Consider the following 18699-nt stretch of genomic DNA (forward strand, 5'->3'; position numbering starts at 1 on the left):
ATTAGTTATCAGGTAGAACAGAAAACCAGCAGGCTACGGACCTCGTAGGGTAAGAGCTGAATACCCCTGGTGTTGAGACTGGACTGGACTGTAATCTGGTGTATCTCCCATCAGCTATTTAAACCCAAGTGAGGTGTGACAATGTTGTAACAAGTGTTGAAAGTTTTTCTACAACAACTCATCTGATTTATTATAAACTTTCTGGACCATTTGATCTCCTGTAAGTAAAGCTGCTTTTAAAAAATGTATTTCTTACTAGCAGAGGCGGCACATAGCCTAGCGGTTAAAGCGTTGGGCCAGAAACCGAAAGGTCGCTGATTCAAATAGCCAAGCCGACAAGGTGAACAACCTGTTGATGTGGCCTTATGCAAGGCACTTAACCCTAATTTGCTCCAGGGGCTGACCCCGTAGATAGGCTGTCATTGTAAATAAGAATTTGTTCTTAACTGACTTGCCTAGTTATATAAAGGTTAAATAAAAAAGATGATGGCAGATGGAACTTCAAACTTTCACTATGCAGTATTTCTAGTCTTGGTTAAGGAGTCATGGTTGGCGCTAGAAATTATATTTTAGTTAAATTCACCTGAAATATGCACTGATTTGAAATCTGCACATATAAAATATTGATGGAAAAACTAACACAAAGCACTGTAATTGGCACATGGTTACAACAATTATATTTAACCTCCATTCATTCCCATAAGATGTAATTAAATAATGGTACATCCAAGCTTCTGTAAATGTTTCCACAATGCAACTTAATAACCCTTAAATCTGGCCTCCTCTTACAGTCAGCTCCAGTCCTCATCTTTACACTCTACTCAGCAGAACATATTATTTCCAGACAAAGAAAATATTTTTTCTTGTTGTCTGCGCTGTAGATCTGTGGATATTCGTTGTTGTTAAAGGTCCAATTTTCAAATGATCAACATTAAATAATTTCTGAGTAACAATTTGGTACCGTATTGTTATTGTTTTCAATGAAAATGGTAAAACAAAACAAAAAATTGCTTCTTAGCAAAGAGCAATTTCTCAACAAACAATTTTGCCAGGACTATGGGAGTGTTCTGAGTGGGGAGGGGAAAACTAAAAACAAGCTGTTATTGGCAGAAAGGTTTGGAGCTCTCTTTCTTATTAGTCTATAAACTAATTTAACGCCTGGTGATGTCACCAGGTAGGCCAAAACTCCATCCCACAAAAACAGGCATAAATTTCAGGTGGTGTTTTCAAACAGCTCTTACACTAAAAGGGCATTATCATAATTTTCACAATTTCACAGTATTATTCCTATCTCATAGTATGGAAATATATACAGTACCAGTCAAAAGTTTTGACACACCTACACATTCAGGAGTTTTTATTTATTTTTTAAATTATTTTCTGCATTGTAGAATAATAGTGAAGACATCAAAACTATGAAATAACACATTGAATAAAAAAAAGTGTTAAACAAATCAAAATATGTTTTATATTTGAGATTCTTCAAAGTAGCCACGCTTTGCCTTGATGACAGCTTTGCACACTGTTGGCATTCCCTCAACCAGCTTCACCTGGAATTATTTTCCAACAATCTTGAAGGAGTTCCCACATACGTTGAGCACTTGTTGGCTGCTTTTCATTCACTCTGCGGTCCAATTCATCCCAAACCATCTCAATTGGGTTGAGGTTGGGTGATTGTAGAGGCCAGGTCATTTGATGCAGCATTCCATCACTCTCTTTCTTGGTGAAATAGCCTTTACACAGCCCGGAGGTGTGTTGGGTCATTGTCCTTTTGAAAAACAAATGATAGCCCCACTAAGTGCAAACCAGATGGGATTGCGTATCGATGCAGAATTCTGTGGTAGCCATGCTGGTTAAGAGTGTCTTCAATTCTAAATAAATCACAGACCATGTCATCAGCAAAGCACCACCAATCACACCTCCTCCATCATGCTTCACGTAGGGAACCACACATGCAGAGATCATCTGTTCACCTACTCTGCGTCTCACAAAGACACGGCGGGTGGAACCAAAAATCTCAAATTTGGACTCATCAGACCAGAGGACAAATTTTCACTGGTCTAATGTCCTACCTTGTCACAACAGAACTGATTGGCCCAAATGCATTAAGAAGGAAAGAAATTCCACAAATCAACTTTGGCCCAAGACTATAAAATGAGTTGATCCTGCAGCTGTACTTGAATACAATGAACACTGTCCACGAGGCATCAGAAAGGCATTCTCCATCTATTTTAGTGCATGAGTGATGTCTGGTATCAGAAAATGAATTCATTGTTCACAATAAAACTATGCTTCTCAGATTTTCACTGCATCTTCACTGTTGTTTTGCTTAAAGTGTGTCATGATTGATGGACCATATTGCCAGTCTATGACTTTGACAACATTTGAATGCCACTACTGAATTAAACCAAACACGTTGTTTACATTTTGCAACTCAGAAGAGGCTCTCAGAAATCCTGTAAAGATGGCTGAACGTCAAGTCCACATCACTATTAAGCACTTCTTCTTTAGTGAGGGCAGACAGAAAAGACAAACATCATGATAAATACCATGCCACCTTGCTGTCACATCACACCTTTGCAACCAGTAATCTGACATCATCTGTAAACTGTCTATTAGCACCCTGATGTTGAGTCTTTGTGTCTATAACACTCCTGTTTTGGAACACTTTTTAACCCTATTGAACTTCCATTATCTGTCTAGACTGTCTGAATATGTTTTGCACTCCTACTGTATGAGATAGGGTCATTGTGTGATCTGTGGTGTGTTTCTTCTGGTTCTCTGTAGATATATGACATTGTGTGATTTGTCGGATGGTGTGTTTCTTCTGCTTGTCTATAGATGTAGACATGGTGGGATTTCTGTGATCTGTGTGTCTCTGTCCTCTTTCTCTGTAGATATGGCCATTGTGTGATGTGTCTGATGGTGTGTTTCCTCTGGTTCTCTGTAGATGTGGATGTCTTACAGCAGCTGGGGCTCACAGGGACAAGGAGCGGAGGGGGTTCATCGTCCTCAGGGGCCCGTGCTGCTCCCCAGGGGGTCATCCCCTTTAAGTCTGGGGTCATCCTCACCCAGCGGGCCCGGGTCCAGGCCCCCCTGTCTTCCATCCTCCCCACTGCCTCCTATCCCACCACCAACCTCTCTCTGATCCTCAGCCTGAGCTCCCACCGCATCAACAGCGCCTTCCTCTTCACCGTCCTGTCCAAGAGGAAGAGACTGCAGCTGGGGGTCCAGTTCATCCCGGGGAAGGTCCTGGTCTACGTTGGCCAGAAGGACTTTGTCCATTTTGACTATGACGTTCACAACGGCCTGTGGCACAGCCTGGCCCTGGACATCCGAGGCCAGAGGGTCTCGTTATATACTTCTTGTGGGAAGACTAGTGTACATGCAGATCTGCATTCTAAAAAAGAAGAGGCCCTGGATCCCGAGGGCTCTTTCCTCTTGGGTAAGATGGCCCAGAACTCAGTGCAGTTTGAGGGTGCCATTTGCCAGTTTGATATTTACCCCTCTGCCAAGGCAGCTCATAACTATTGTAAGTACATAAAGAAACACTGCAGGGAGGCCGACACCTACAGGCCTGTATATCTCCCACCCCTGCTACCTCTGATCCCCTCAAACCCAAACTTTACTGTCACCCTCAACACTCCTCTGCTGTCGACTGAGGTAACCAGGAAAGTCCAGAGTCCTAGTCTGGTCTTGACTGGGGACAGAACCCGGACTAAGCTTGTTGTCCCGACCAGCCGCCCCACAGTGGCGCCAACCCTCTCTGTGCGTGAGAGTTTTGTCACACCAAAGTCTGGAACTATGTCCCTGTCCCTTCCTGCGACTGTCGCCCCGACAATGGCCAGGCCAGGATTAGAGCACCCCTTAATGGCCAAGACTCACACTGTTACTGTACCCCTCAGGACCAGCGGAACACAAACATCCCAAAAGCCAACATCCCGTGGCGACAGCAGTACTAAAAAGAGCATGGCGGTGGAACCTGGTGTTAAAACCCCAAAGCCCATAGGGAGCAGATTGGCTGCTGCACCAACCCTTTCCGCCACCACCCGGCCACTAAAGAGGAAGCCAGACCTCCAAACCACGGCAGCATCCAAACAAGGCTCTTCTTCAAACTCAAACACCTCCATCCTCTACATCCAGAGAAAGCAGCTGACCGTGCTGGCTGCAAAGAAACCTGAGCCCAGAGTGACCAGTGTGGAGGCTGTCAGACCCACCTTGTTTATCTCTGTCACTCCGCCTGCCACAGATGGCTTCCAAACCTGGGACCTGGAACCGACCCAGTTCTCACTGCTGGCTGGGCCGGGACCACCTGGACTAAAGGGAGAACCAGGACCAGCGGTAAGAACACATTTTTAAATAGAGATGTGTGTCACAGGAGGTTGGCGGAAACTTAATTGGGGAGAACATGCTTGTGGTAATGACTGGAGCGGAATCATTGGAATGGTATCAAATACATCAAACACATGGTTTCCAGGTGTTTGATGCCATTCCATTTGCTCCGTTCTGATTGTTATTATGAGCCGTTGTCCTCTCAGCAGCCTCCACTGGTGTGTGTATGTACAGTATGTATATATGCAATGTACAGGAGGGACTCCTAACCTGCCTGGCATGTGTGGCAGCAGGCTGATGTTTTAAACTCCTGCTATATTTCACACTGAGCTTTGGGAGCTGTTCTGTACTGTTTTGCCCCTAATCCCTTCTCCACCCATTACGTTAAACAAGCAGGGGATGGCGAGGATGGCGAGGCGGTAGGGGGTTGGGTGGGTGGAGTAGGTTCGGCCCTCTTAAAAAGCCCCTGACACGAAGTCCTTCTTGGGTTACAGACATCGAAGTGCCCCCCCCCGAGCCCTGTCTGTATGGTGTCATTTTTAATAGTTAACCGGATTTCAGTTTTGCATCTGTTCAGTTTATTGGAACACATTGCATAGGCTTCATCTACAGTATCTCTTTAAAAAATATATATTCTTCTATCTAGTAATTCAGCAGGAGCTCACCAAAATGTGTCCTACACTATAGCCTGCTCGCTAGCGCCCGCCTTATCAAGTATAAACAGCTTGTGGGCCAGGGCTAGCTACTCTTCAGAGTGTTGCTTGCTAATGTGAGATTTCCTTTTTAGCGGGATGGGTAGAAATAGTCGGGCCCATAGAAGTGCCCCGCCAGCCAGTGGTCTGTGTGTCTGAACTGAGGGCCTGACGCCGGGGTGAGAGATTCCTCCCAGAAGGGTGTGTGACTGTAGGAAGAATGGAGACCTTTAGAGCAGGTTCAAAGGTCATGGTGGATGAAGCACCTCGGGACATTTGACAGCTTCGGAACCCACCATGCGTTGCATGAAGTGCTAATATGAAGGGCAAGGAATGCTTGGCTTGATGGTTGGGATTGGAATGGGATTTGTTGAGTGTGTTAAAATTACGATTCTGGTCCATTTTGTTGAGTTAAACCTGTGTTGGGATTAGAAGCCTGTAGTGGAGATTATGGTGGAGGTTTTTAAGGTGAAGTGTCTTGGGAAGTGTCTTTCTCGTCTTGGGGAATCAATGAAAATTATAAATGGATTTCCAAGAAAGCAAACTCACATTGTATTAAGAAATTACCTTTTTATGACTCATGTCAGATGTTTGAACAGCTTTCAAAACTATAACAAGCATGACTGTCCAGCTCGTAACAGACCATTGATAGCTCATAGCGTGTAGGTCATTTGTTCTTGTTGGAACCTTGCAATGTTATGGTGCCCAGATGTGATTGCAGGCTTGAGGCTTTGCTTGTTTTGAAAGACCTCATGAAATGTGAGTTATCAGTCATTTCAGACACTTCTTGGCCTTCACCATGTGTCACTATGTCATGGACTATTTCAGATGTTTTCATGTATTAATATTGTGGTGTCAAGATCCAAAGCGACCAAAAATATTCTCACAATGTTTTATGTTGATGTAGTAGATGATAACACTTGCTTGTGCTTCTATGTCAATGTCTGCCCTTAGCTCTGTCCAAAGCTAAATCAAATATTGATCTCAGATATTTTTGTCAGACCTTTTCAGACCATTCATTGTACTTAAAGTATGGCATAGCTCATTTTTGGATATATATATATATATATATAATGGCTGTTACTCGTTATAGTGAATACATGTACGCACATTATGCAGGACCTGCTGTGAAGAAATTCACTAGCCTGGGGTACTGATGACGTTTACCCACATTTTCCATTGTTAACTGTGGCCCAAAGAGCCTCGCTCGTGCTTCTGCAGTGAGGGCATCCACACTGCTATGTACGTCATAGCCACCTAACATGCTTATTGGAGAGCTAGCTGATGCAGAGCTGGATCCATCCTCCTCATGCTTGGTCAAGGTTGACATTACCAGGATCTAGGCCTAGTGTGTGTCTCCTCTTCTGGCATGATAATGTGTAAGAATGCCTTTCAAGTTCCACTGCTATGAAACACAGGTCTGTGTCCTAGGTTTACACCAGCTAGAATAACTCTGTGATTTAGAACGGACAAATCCCACAACTACAATTTGTTTCTATTCACGTCAGTAGAATTATAGAGTAGACATTCTTCATAGCAGTGCAATTCTACAAATTTTGATAGAACTGTCGCCAATCTTCGTTTGAGGGCCTTGCTCACGTGTGAGTTTGTGACCGCCAGTCTGACTATTGTAGTCTTCAAACACTGTTGAACCCCACTGCGGTGCAAGCTTGGCATCTGTGAGGCTACACATGGGTCCAGGCATAGCCCACAATGGTCTTTGATATATTCAAGCTGTCAGTGTCATTTCAACTGTGGACCACACCAGAGCATAAACAGTCTTCTTTCAGCACTCTAGTCCAGCAGCACTCTTCAAGAACAGGTCTCCTCAATGAGTACTTACAGGCTTGTTCGATAGAGACTTGTTTCTATATCTGTTTAAAGAAGTCTTAGTAGTAGTCTTGTGGTGCATTTTCAGACTCAGCTCCAACTCCAAAAAAAAAGCCCCCCCCCCAAAAGTTAGTAGAAGTAAAAGTCTTAGTAGGGTAGTTAAAGTGTCCAAATATCAACAATTCTATGAAATATCAAGCCTTCTCCGGGGCAAGTCTGTTATATGTACACCATTAAGTTCCTACTGTATGTTAACAAAACCGAATGTCATATTAAGCTGTTTTTTTTTCATTTCCTCTTTCCTCTGTGCTTTTATGAGCCTGGTGCTAGTGGAAATGTGGAAATGGGAACCAAACCTAACATTTCAAACTAATAGTCTGTTCTGCTTGGATTTGCAGAGGCTGACCCCTCATTAGCAATGACCTTTGAGAGCTGGGCTAATCCATGTGTGTAATTGGTTTAAAGCTAGCTGATGCCCATAATTAACAAGAGTGGCTGTGGTTGGACTCAAGCAACGCAGGCCCTGGTCCACCGTCCAGGCCAGGACCCCCTGCTTGCTCCCAGCACAATGACTCACACTTCCATATCCAAGCACTGTAGTGGTTTTGGAACTGGTATGATATTGGTTTCAGTGGGAGTGAGCCGTAGCAGGTTTAACAATACACTCTCAGCAACTCTGCCAACATTTAAAGCAAAGACCTAAGCTGTACTGAATGTAATAGCCTACACAGAATGGCAAGGAAAAGAACGAAGCCTTGTTTCGATATGCAATTTCTGAAAATGCGTTTTGAGGCTGCCAAGTATAGCAGTACTGGGTGGATGGATAGGTGTTTTACTGCCAACTTAATTAAGGCTAATGAAGGCAATTATCTTACCTAGCAATGACATGTCATTATGTGGATTGCATGTTACATTTCCAACTCTCAAGTTCTTTCACAACTCTTTTTATTCAAGTACTGTTCTCCCACGTGGATTCAATCAATCAATTCAAGCCCTTTCTTGTAAACAGTTGGTTAGTGTTCTTCCTGCTTTGATTCATTGACATCTTTTATTTTCCCTTTCCAGGGACTTCAAGGACCTCCTGGGAAGCCAGGGATGCCAGGGAAGAGTGGGTCACGGGTGAGTTTCTCTTTGTTGTATTCCTGATTCTCTTGGTGTACACTAAAACAGTCATTTTCAACCAGGAAGCCTATGACCCCTGTGGGAGTTTCAGTGGACCTCGAAATGAAAAAGATTGAGAACCTATGCACTATAACCAACGACAGACAAGCTTCATAAAAAAAACTCCCATCCTTCACTCTTTCTTTCCATTCAGAATTACGTACTGTAGCTAGCTACATTCTTTATGCTAAGCACTGTGGATCCTGTTCCCTTGTCTGATCCATTGTACTGTCTATATTCCAACGTCAATACATACAAATAACACCATTAGAATGGCGCTGGAGAGGATGGCTGACATTTTACTTGCTCCTACCTAACCAACTGTGTTATTTAAATAAACTTTTTTTTACATTGTTTGTAACTTATCTTTTTACTTATTCTGTACATAATGTTGCTGCTACCATCTCTTATGACCAAAAATAACTTCTGGACATCAGAACAGCGATTACTCACCACGAACTGGTAGAAGCTTTATCCTTTAACGAGTCCGACCAGTCCGACTTGAAGGATATACTGCTTTCCCGGGAACAGGCCCAAATCCCCGTCATTTGCGCAAAGATAATACGTACAAAATGGGAGCGGAGGTCGGGCTGCCTTCTGAGAATTCTTAGGCGAGCGAGTAAAACCCCACTGCCATCCGTTCTATTGGCAAACATGCAATGTTTGGAAAATAAAATTGATGACCTATGTACAAGATCATTCCACTAACGGGACATTAAAAACTGTAATATTTAATGTTTCACCGAGTCGTGGCTGAAAGACGAAATGAACATCATACAGCTGGTGGGTTTTACACTGTATCGGAAGGATAGAATAGCAGCCTCTGGTAAGATAAGGGGTGGTGATCTATGTATATTTGTAAACAACAGATGGTGCACGATATCTAAGGAAGTCTCAAGGTTTTGCTCGCCTGAGGTAGAGTATCTCATGATAAGCTGTAACTCTCGAGTGTTTTCATCCGTATTTTTGTAGCTGTCTACATACCACCACAGACCAATGCTGGCACTAAGACTGCACTCAATGAGCTGTATACTACTATAAGCAAACAGGGAAATGCTCATCCAGAGGTGGTTCTCCTAGTGGCATGGGACTTTAATAAAGGGAAACTTAAATCCGTTTTGCCAAATTTCCACCAGCATTCTAAATGTGCAACCAGAGGGAAAAGAACTCTAGACCACCTTTACTCCACACACAGAGACGCATACAAAGCCCTCCGTTTGGCAAATCTGACCAGAATTGTATCCTCCTGATTCCTGCTTACAAGCAAAACTTAAAGCAGGAAGAGCCAGTGACTCGGTCAATAACAAAGTGGTAAGATGAAACAGATGCTGGGATATGTTCCAGGATGGCGTCTTCCGATGGCATTGATGAGTACACGACATCAGTTACTGGCTACATAAATAAGTGCATCGATGACGTCCCCCCCCCACATTGACTGTACGTACATACCCCAACCAGAAGCCATGGATTACAGGCAACATCCGCACTGAGCTAAAGAGTAGAGCTGCCGCTCGTCGGATGTGTCAAGGCTTGTAAACTATTACAGACTACAAAGGGAAGCACAGCCGAGAGCTGCCCAGTGACACGAGCCTACCAGGTGAAGTAAAACACTTCTATGCTTGCTTCGAGGCAAGTAACACTGACACATGCATGAGAGCAACAGCTGTTCCGGAGAACTGTGTGATCACGCTCTCTGCAGCCGAGGTGAGTAAGACTATTAAACAGGTCAACATTCACAAGGCCGCAGGGCCAGATGGATTACCAGGACTTGTACTCCGAACATGTGCTGACCAACTGGCAAGTTCCTTCACTGACATTTTCAACCTCTCCCTGTCTGAGTCTGTAATAACAACATGTTTCAAGCAGACCACCATAGTCCCTGTACCCAAGAACACCAAGGTAACCTGCCAAAATGACTACCGACCCGTAGCACTCACGTCTGTAGCCATGAAGTGCTTTGAGGCTGGTCATGGCTCACATCAACACCATTAATCCAGAAACCTTAGACCCACTCCAATTTGCATACCGCCCTAACAGATCCACAGATGATGCAATCTCTATTGCACTCCACACTGCCCTTTCCCACCTGGACAAAAGGAACACCTATGTGAGAATGCTATTCATTGACTACAGCTCAGCGTTCAAAACCATAGTGCCCTCAAAGCTAAGCTAAGGACCCTGAGACTAAACACCTCCCTCTGCAACTGGATCCTGGACTTCCTGACGGGCCGCCTCCAGGTGGTAAGGGTAAGTAACAACACATGCTGATCCTCAACACCAGAGCCCCTCAGAGGTGCGTGCTCAGTCCCCTCCTGTACTCCGTGGTCACTCTTGACTGCATGGCCAGGCACAGCTCCAACACCATCATTACATTTTCCGATGACACAACAGTGGTAGGCCTGATCACTGACAACGACGAGACAGCCAATAGGGAGCAGGTCAAAGACCTGGCCAAGTGGTGCCAGGACAACAACCTCTCCCTCAATGTGATCAAGACAAATGAGATGATTGTGGACTTCAGGAAAAGGAGGACCGAGCATGCCCCCATTCTCATCTACGGGGCTGTACTGGAGAAGGTTGAGAGCTTCAAGTTCCTTGGTGTCCACATCACCAACAAACTAACATAGTCCATGCACACCAAGACAGTTGTGAAGGGGTTACGACAAACCTATTCCCCCTCGGGAGAGTGAAAAGATTTGGCATTGGTCCTCAGATCCTCAAAAGGCTCTACAGCTGCACCATTGAGAGCATCCTGACTGGTTGCATCACTGCCTAGTATGGCAACTGCTTGGCCTTCGACCACAAGGCACCACAGTGCGAACGGCCCATTACATCTCTGGGGCCAAGCTTCTTGCCATCCAAGACCTCTATCCTAGGCAGTGTCACTTGGAAGGCCTTAAAAATTGTCAAAGACTCCTGCCACCCTGGTCATAGGCTGCTCTCTCTGCTACTCCGTGGCAAATGGTACAAATGGAGCGCCAAGTCTAAACAGCTTCTACACCCAAGCCATAAGACTCCTAAACATCTAATCAAATGGCTACCCAGACTATTTGCATTGCCCCCCTCCCCTCTTTGCATATTCACTTTAATAACTCTACCTGCATTTACATATTGACTAACCGGTTCCCCAGCACATTCACTCTGTGCCAGTTTCCGCTGTATAATGCCTTGCTATTGTTATTTTACTGCTGCTCTTTAATTATTTGTTACATTTATTTCTTATTCGTATTTTTTAAGGTATTTTTTATTGTTGGTTAGAGCTTGTAAGTAAGCATTTCACCTGTTGTATTCGGCGCATGTGACAAATAACGTATCATTTGATTTAATTTGATTAATTGTGACTTGAAACAGACAGGCTTTTTGAGCATTATGATTAAGTACTCAATAACATCTTTGGATTATGGAGCATAAATCATCCTAGGTTTAGTTTCCATTGGCTCTGATCACACTGTTTGTCTGCTGCCAAAGTATGCCTCTAAAGCTGGAGAACAAGAAATAGCTGTAACACTATGATAGTCAATGGTGCCTAAGCCAAATGAGTGAGTGAAACCTAGTCATTGAGTTCATCGCATAAATTCCTCAATGTATGGGGAATATAGGAGCAATTTAGTTAAAGAATGAGTACGTTATGCAAAACTGAGATAAAGATCTCTGGATTAGTACAAAAATACCATACTATCAGGTATTTATACAGTGCTAGTGCTTCATTTTCACTTAGCTTCTATGTTAGGTACATCTACTATGTTAGGTACATATCTTCAGTGTGTTGGTGCTGTACATCGAATCCTTCACTATTGCCAGTCTTCTCCACTTGGGGACCTATTTTCAATCGTTGACTGCGTTTGAAAACAGTATAGGAGTTTGCTTATGAACAAAAAACATGTTGATGTTTTGTCTTTCTGACAGTTGTTGTTGTTGGGGTTAGACTCTCTGTGACCTAATAGGGTAATTATTTTCTCTGTAGCTGTTGAACTTTCAATCTAACCCATGTTAACCCATCAAAGCCATGTCATATTAAAATAGATGCTCAGTATAGACTTTAAGCAGGATTAAATCCATCCCCAGCAGAGTTATATCAGTATCACATGAAACTAGTGGATCAGTGGATCAAGAGTTGATATTTAAGATAGAGCATCAGCTCTTCTCTTATTTGGCTCGTCAGGGATTTTCTATTTTAGAAAAACAAGATACTGTATCTTCTGTGTTTGGGATAAATAGATGTCAAGGATGGAGTACAGGAAGTGAGTTAAGAAAGAGACAGATGCCCTCTGGCTAGGTTGTACTGTATGTGCGTGTGCAGGAGCTACAGTACCTGCCTACTCTGTGAGACTGCTACTATGCCTGCCCTGTGTCTCTGGGCTGGGGGCTGGGACGAGGCCTCAGAGGGGTAGGCTGTGGGAACCCAATCACTTTAACTGAAGAAAGAGGGCTTTGTCCCCATCTCATTAAATTCATTTAAGAGCTAACCTAGGGCTCACTACCACCTCCCTCCAGTACACTACCACCATACAGTTCATTCATGATCAAGAACCTGAGACCACTCACTCCAATTCACTATGGAATGAATGATTCTTGAGTGATTTGGCGGTGCAATATCTTATACTATATGGGGCGGTCGAATCCTCAAATGTTCACTTAGTCATGCATTGATGTCAATGGGAGACTTAGTGAAAATGTGACTTAAGTGAAAGTTAAGATTCGCCCCCAAGACTGTATGATGGCTAAAGTAAGTGGTTGAGTTTCTGCCTGCCTGTCAAGTGGATCTGGATATCTCTTCTCTTTGGCTCAGCAAACAGAAACATAAAGGAACCACTTTGATGCTTCTAATCTGGACAAAGACATGATACATCGTTTAAATAGTGCAATGGCATTGCAGTAAGACACCGCTTCTTTTCCATGACCATCGTAAACTTTCTGAAACTGTCCTTGATTGCTCTGGAAGGTGGATACTAATTATGAAAACGATTTTCACAGGACTGAAGCAAGTAGTGAAACCTAAGCGTTTAGAAGCCCTTGACCTCATTTGACCTTTCACCTTTGACACAGAGACGTGATATGTAATCTAGCAACCGTCGCTCAACACACAGGGAGAGAGCACACGTGAGCCGTCTAGACGTATAACTATCCCCCATTTATCTTCACAGCTCAGCTTCTGTAGTAGCGTTGGTGGCGGTCGGTGCTGTGTAAACGTGAGCAAACTCACTAGCTTGCTAGCTCGCTAAGCGCTATCTCTTCTTGACAGAGAGGTGTCATGTCTGACTGTGGGTAGACAGTCTCACCACCTCCACCACTACCTCCTCCACCTCTTCCTCTTCAGACACGTGATAGCATCACACCTGCGTTCCTCAGCCCAGTCGTCAAGCCTGCGGGCGGCTAGCCGGCTAGCGCTCAAAGAAAGCCCTGCCTGAGGACGATATCACCCAGCCGTATAGGGAAAGGCCTGGTGCCTTGGCCGCAGTCAAAGGAGGCTTTGTGGTAGGGAACTGACCCTCAGTGCAGTGCAGACAGCAGGGGCAGTGTGAAGGTGGTATATTGTGTAGTTCAGTAGCTAGCAGTGCAGTAGCTGAAGTAGGCCTTGAATGGAGTGAGAGAAGGGCATTAGCATGATTGCTAATTTAATTATTACGCTCACTGTGTCATGAAGAAAAGTCTGTAGAAAGGAAAGTGAAACTGAGTGTAGTGAAGCCTGGTAGTGCCACTGAAGCGGATGTCAAAATGATTGTTCCTGGGTCCAAATCAGGACATTGCTGTTCTTTCCAAGGGGAGCTGCCTATCAGTGGGTTCTGACAGAATGCTGATGCAGGTCGATCGTAGTGCCGTTCGGCACTGTACTGGCATTCCATTCACTGTTTATAACATTTGGGGTATTGTTCATACAGTACACACACATTTTCTTCCAGGAATACCAACCACTGCAATATTAAGTTAACTGTATTTAACAGTTTCATTATGTTACTTCCTTGATGTCATTTCATGTGATCTACATACTCTCCCCTTTTATTTCTAAACCCTCGTGTTGTAGAGCACAATCGAGCGTTGAGAAGTCTGTTATCTGACTTCAAGTCATCTGGCTCCAGGCGTCATGTTTCTCCCCGATCCGTTTGGCCTCAGAGCGTGTTAGAATGTCTGTTCTGTATTAATGGGCTGTAAAACAGCTTTTAGCAGTGCAGTCTCCCAACTCTGGAACTCCCCCTCTCTCCTTGTCAGAACCTCACAATCGATATGCATTTTCGAGTCCACACTAAAAGACACACCTCTCCATACAGGCTTAGCTGATTATCTGTTGTCTTAGCTTTTACTCTCTTGTCTAATTCACTTCCCTGGTTAGCCTGTCATCTTGTTTAGTGTTCTCCATTTTTTATTCTGTCCTAATGTCTAATGTTTAGTGTACTTTGAATAAGCAGTGCATTCAGAATGTATTCACTTTTTTCACATTTTGTTACGTTACAGCCTTATTCTAAAATGGATTAAATAATACATTTTCTTCATCAATCTACACACAATACCCCATAATGACAAAGTGAAAACAGGTTTTAAAAAAACGAAACAAAAACAGAAATACCTTATTTACATAAGTATTCAGTATTCAGACCCTTTGCTATGAGACTCGAAATTGAGCTCAGGTGCATCCTGTTTCCATTGATAATCCTTGAGATGTTTTTACAACTTGATTGGAGTCCATCTGTGGTAAATTCAATCGCTTGATTTGGAAAGGCACACACCTGTCTATATAAGGTCCCACAGTTGACAGTGCATGACAGAGCAAGAACCAAGCCATAAGATCGAAGGAATTGTCCGTAGAGCTCCGAGACAGTATTGTGTCCAGGCACAGAAAAACAAACAATTGAATACATTTTAGAATAAGGCTGGAATGTAACAAGATGTGGGAAAAGTCAAGGAGTCTGAATACTTTCCGAATGCACTGTACTTCCTTATTTTAATGTGTGATTTTATTGATTTTGATCCTGCTGATTTTCTTGTGTATTTAAAGTGACTTTGGGTGTCTTGAAAAGCACTTAAAATAAAATGATTATTAGTAAAGTATTATTATGATTGAAGAATATAACACTCTACGCGTCACCCCTGTAAGAATCGTTGGTCCACATTGTAAACCTGGTCAGGCCCAGGCCAGGGTGAGAGAGTCAGGTGTCTCCACATATCTCTACCTTCCGATTACTTGCACCATGTGTAAACTAACCTGTTACTTTCTGCATGTGTGTCTACTTCTAACGATATTGTCTCTCCACCATTCTGTCTCTCTCTGTCTTCTCGCTCTCTCTGTATCTCTCTGTATATCTCTCTCTCTCTTTTCTTTCCCCTCTGTATTTGGAGATAATGATTTCCATATGTTTTAATAATATCAAGCTAATGCAAATCCAGTGAGATGCACTGAATGGTTGAATAGAGAAAATCTGTAGATGAGCTTCTGGTAAGTGTCTCCATATGTCCAGCCAGTGTGCTGTGTGCAGCTATTTTTGCTGGGCCTGGGGCTAAGGGGACAGGGCAGCATGTGGAGGTGAGAGTGAGCTGCTGCCTTTTCTGCAGGCTGATAATAAAGCATAGATAATAACAGAGACAGGCGGGATTACTAAACCACACACTTGCACTTGGCCATCCCCTGTCTCTCCACCGTCTTTTTTTGTTGTCTTTTGTCAGTCCCTCGTCAGTCTCTCCTCTGTCTCTCCTCGTCCTCTGGATGTGGTTGAAATGAATTCCCCCTGTCTCTTCTCTCCTCCACAAAGGAAACCTGGGGAGTCAGAGGGTTTTGTGTTCAAGAATGCTTTTAGCTCATTTCTTTTCATGTACAACTAAATCAACACATTTAAGTCTTAACTTCAACTGTCATGATCCCTGTCACCAGAGGTGTTTGTGATGAACATAACCCCAGCACGTCCAACGCTGTCTAAACTCAGCAGTTAATCTCTCTCCAACATAATTTAATATCAGGATACTCACAAGACACCTTCACTATGCTATTTTCCAAAGGGTCCTATCTAGGGCTGTGGCGGTCAAAATGTTGTCAGCGGGTGATTGTCAAGCAAATAACTGTCAGTCTCACAGTAATTAACAGTAATTAACATAAACACATTTAGCATCTCCTGGCTTCCACACAATCAACTGATGCATACCTTTGGAACATTTTAAAAAGTCTAATAAATCCATGCAATATAGCCTACACCTTCCCAATAAATTCATGATTTATTTTAGACAGGTCTAAAAAAGCATGACATGAAGAAAATGTAGTCTACTTCAGAAGAACAGAATAGCATACTCTGAGTTGTCCTTATGTTAGGTCCTGATGTGGCTATGCCAACTGGCAGTGGGCTACACTAGTTCATTTAGCAGACAAGATTTGCTTCGAATTCCTTGGCATTATTTTATAGTATGAAGAATAAAATTGAACAAAGCTGAATAAAATAATAAAATGATTTGAGGGAGTGCACACATGTGGCTATTCTGTGTTGAGCAGTTAACAAAGAAATAGGTCTTCGTAAAGGCTTAATTTAGAGTTATTAATGTACCTTTAGTTGTTCTACAAACTTTGGGCTATATGTTAAGACATTGTAAGGCTGCATGATGTGACTCTAATGATGATTTGAAAAAGTTGCTTGAGCTCTGCTTTGTTTTTTTTGCGCAGGCTGTACACACAACGTCAGTAAATTGACAACCCCTTCATAATGCCAAGAATATCATGGCGGAATACCCTTTTCTTCTCCCTGAGTGCTGCACGCTCCATCACGTGATCGGGTCTTTCTCACGGGCTAAAAGTGAAGACACACACAATCGGGATGCAACTGCGCGCGTCCTTATCCAATTCGAGGTGCATGTTGAAAATATTAGAAAAACTGTCCACGTTTACTTTTCGTCACAAAACAATATGAGTAGGCCGAACGAACATGAAAAGCACTAGCCTATGTGAATCTGCAATCCCACATAGTGCAAAGGTCAACCTATTCTATTCTGTGTGAGAGAAAAAATATTCCGAACATAGTTTGGGACAGTTGTGCGATGCGATAGATCCCAAATTAATACAATCACTAGCATCCCAAAAACTTTTTTACACAATGTGGCTGACTCAACAGATCAGAACGTTTAGCTTAAAATATTGATCAACTATTAGGCTATTTCTTCACGTTATAAGCAGAGCAAAGCGCACATGGCAGTAGGCTATGAGTGCGAATGTTCCATTAGCAGAAAACACCGTTATCAAAAGGGACCGCAAATGCAATTATGCATAGTCCTCATTTGGACTAATCTTCCAAGAGTCCTTAAACATTAAAATACAATTTATAATACGATCACATTTTCACATATAACACACTGTTACAAACAGACATAATGCACTAACATAATGACCAGATAAATACTCTTAACAGTCTAAAAAGATAGATTGATTCCTTCATCTACCATAGTCCCGCACAACCTTCCAATGTATTATATTTAAATGGCTCTAAAGTATTGTTTGAATCTATATATTGAAAGGTTTCTGGTTTGCTCAAATAAATTATTCCATTTCTTTAATGCTCTAAATCGAAATGTAATGCTTTTATTATAAAGGTGCCTTTTTATATTGAAAATGATCTTCCCCAAAATTGAAACACACACGCTGCTTATGTATGCCAGTTAGGCTACACACCCCTTGTAAAGCGTACTAATGGGATTCATTTTAAGAAGTTATTTGGCCACTTTAGTTGTGATACAAACCTAATGAAACTTATAGGCCTATGGGCTCGGCTACATTATGGGTGCAACTATGATTTGAAAAAGTCCCCCCAAAAAAGGCATTGTTTCTTATGCTGGGCATCATTCTCAAGTGATAATATATAATTCACAAGTGATAGGCTAATATTGTCACCCATCAGACTATTCTTCATTTCATCTTGTCTTTACATACACAAAATAATATATGTCTTATAATTTGTTTTGATTTGATATGGACCATTATTTTCAGAGTCAGCAGGAAAAAAATACATGTCATCTATGCACTTAAATAGCGAATGGAGGACGCTTTCCACCATGGTTTATCTTCATGTCAGCCAGGTAGGCTATACTCCTGTTCTAAATAAGCAATGTTCTCAATATTAGGAAAGTTGAGTAATAAATATAGTAGGCCTAGCCTATAGAAAGCTGATCATCCTATTTTTAGTCGAGGCCATTACTCTGTTTTCCCGTGCAATTGCATAGCCTATTGAAATTTTGCGCAACATGAGCTCATGGGCTCTCATGAAGTGTTTGATCAGATTTTCAAAATACATTTGCATTGATGTCAGAGTGATTAGAGGGACAATAGAGTGCTGAGTACCAGGCAGTTAGCATGTTTGGTATGCTACTAATGACCATCACCAGCATCAGAGCTTGGAGAAGCCTAATTACCATGAATTTTATTTCCTTCATGACTCGTGACTGCCGGTGTGGTGGTAATACGGTCACCGCACAGCCCTAGTCTTATCGGTCCCTGTCCCTGTTGAATGGGGCCGACTTGGTTAGTTTGGAATTTATGTTCTGTTTCCCCAAAAGGACTTATCCTACCATTAATCACCGGTGGATTTATATCTGGTTGTTATATTTAGTTTGTCCCCTGCTAAAACATTTGGCAGGCCTGGTCCAAAAGGAGTATACATGTACCCACAGTTTGTGGTACAACTTCTGTAAGAGAGACAGAGTATCCACTGTGACTATAGGA

At 42.8% G+C, this 18699-nt stretch overlaps 1 protein-coding gene across 1 annotated transcript in view; it reads left to right on the top strand.

Moving 5' to 3' along the window:
• Nucleotides 1-18699, top strand: part of LOC112249531 (collagen alpha-1(XXVII) chain B) — a 137780-nt gene that overhangs the window by 21375 nt on the left and 97706 nt on the right. The window contains exons 3-4 of the mRNA XM_042320760.1: nucleotides 2951-4341; nucleotides 7920-7973. Of these exons, the coding sequence (XP_042176694.1) occupies nucleotides 2951-4341; nucleotides 7920-7973 (1445 nt within the window). The remainder of the gene's footprint in view (nucleotides 1-2950; nucleotides 4342-7919; nucleotides 7974-18699) is intronic.

Source organism: Oncorhynchus tshawytscha, linkage group LG04, assembly GCF_018296145.1.
Source record: "Oncorhynchus tshawytscha isolate Ot180627B linkage group LG04, Otsh_v2.0, whole genome shotgun sequence".
Classification (NCBI taxonomy): Eukaryota; Metazoa; Chordata; class Actinopteri; order Salmoniformes; family Salmonidae; genus Oncorhynchus; species Oncorhynchus tshawytscha.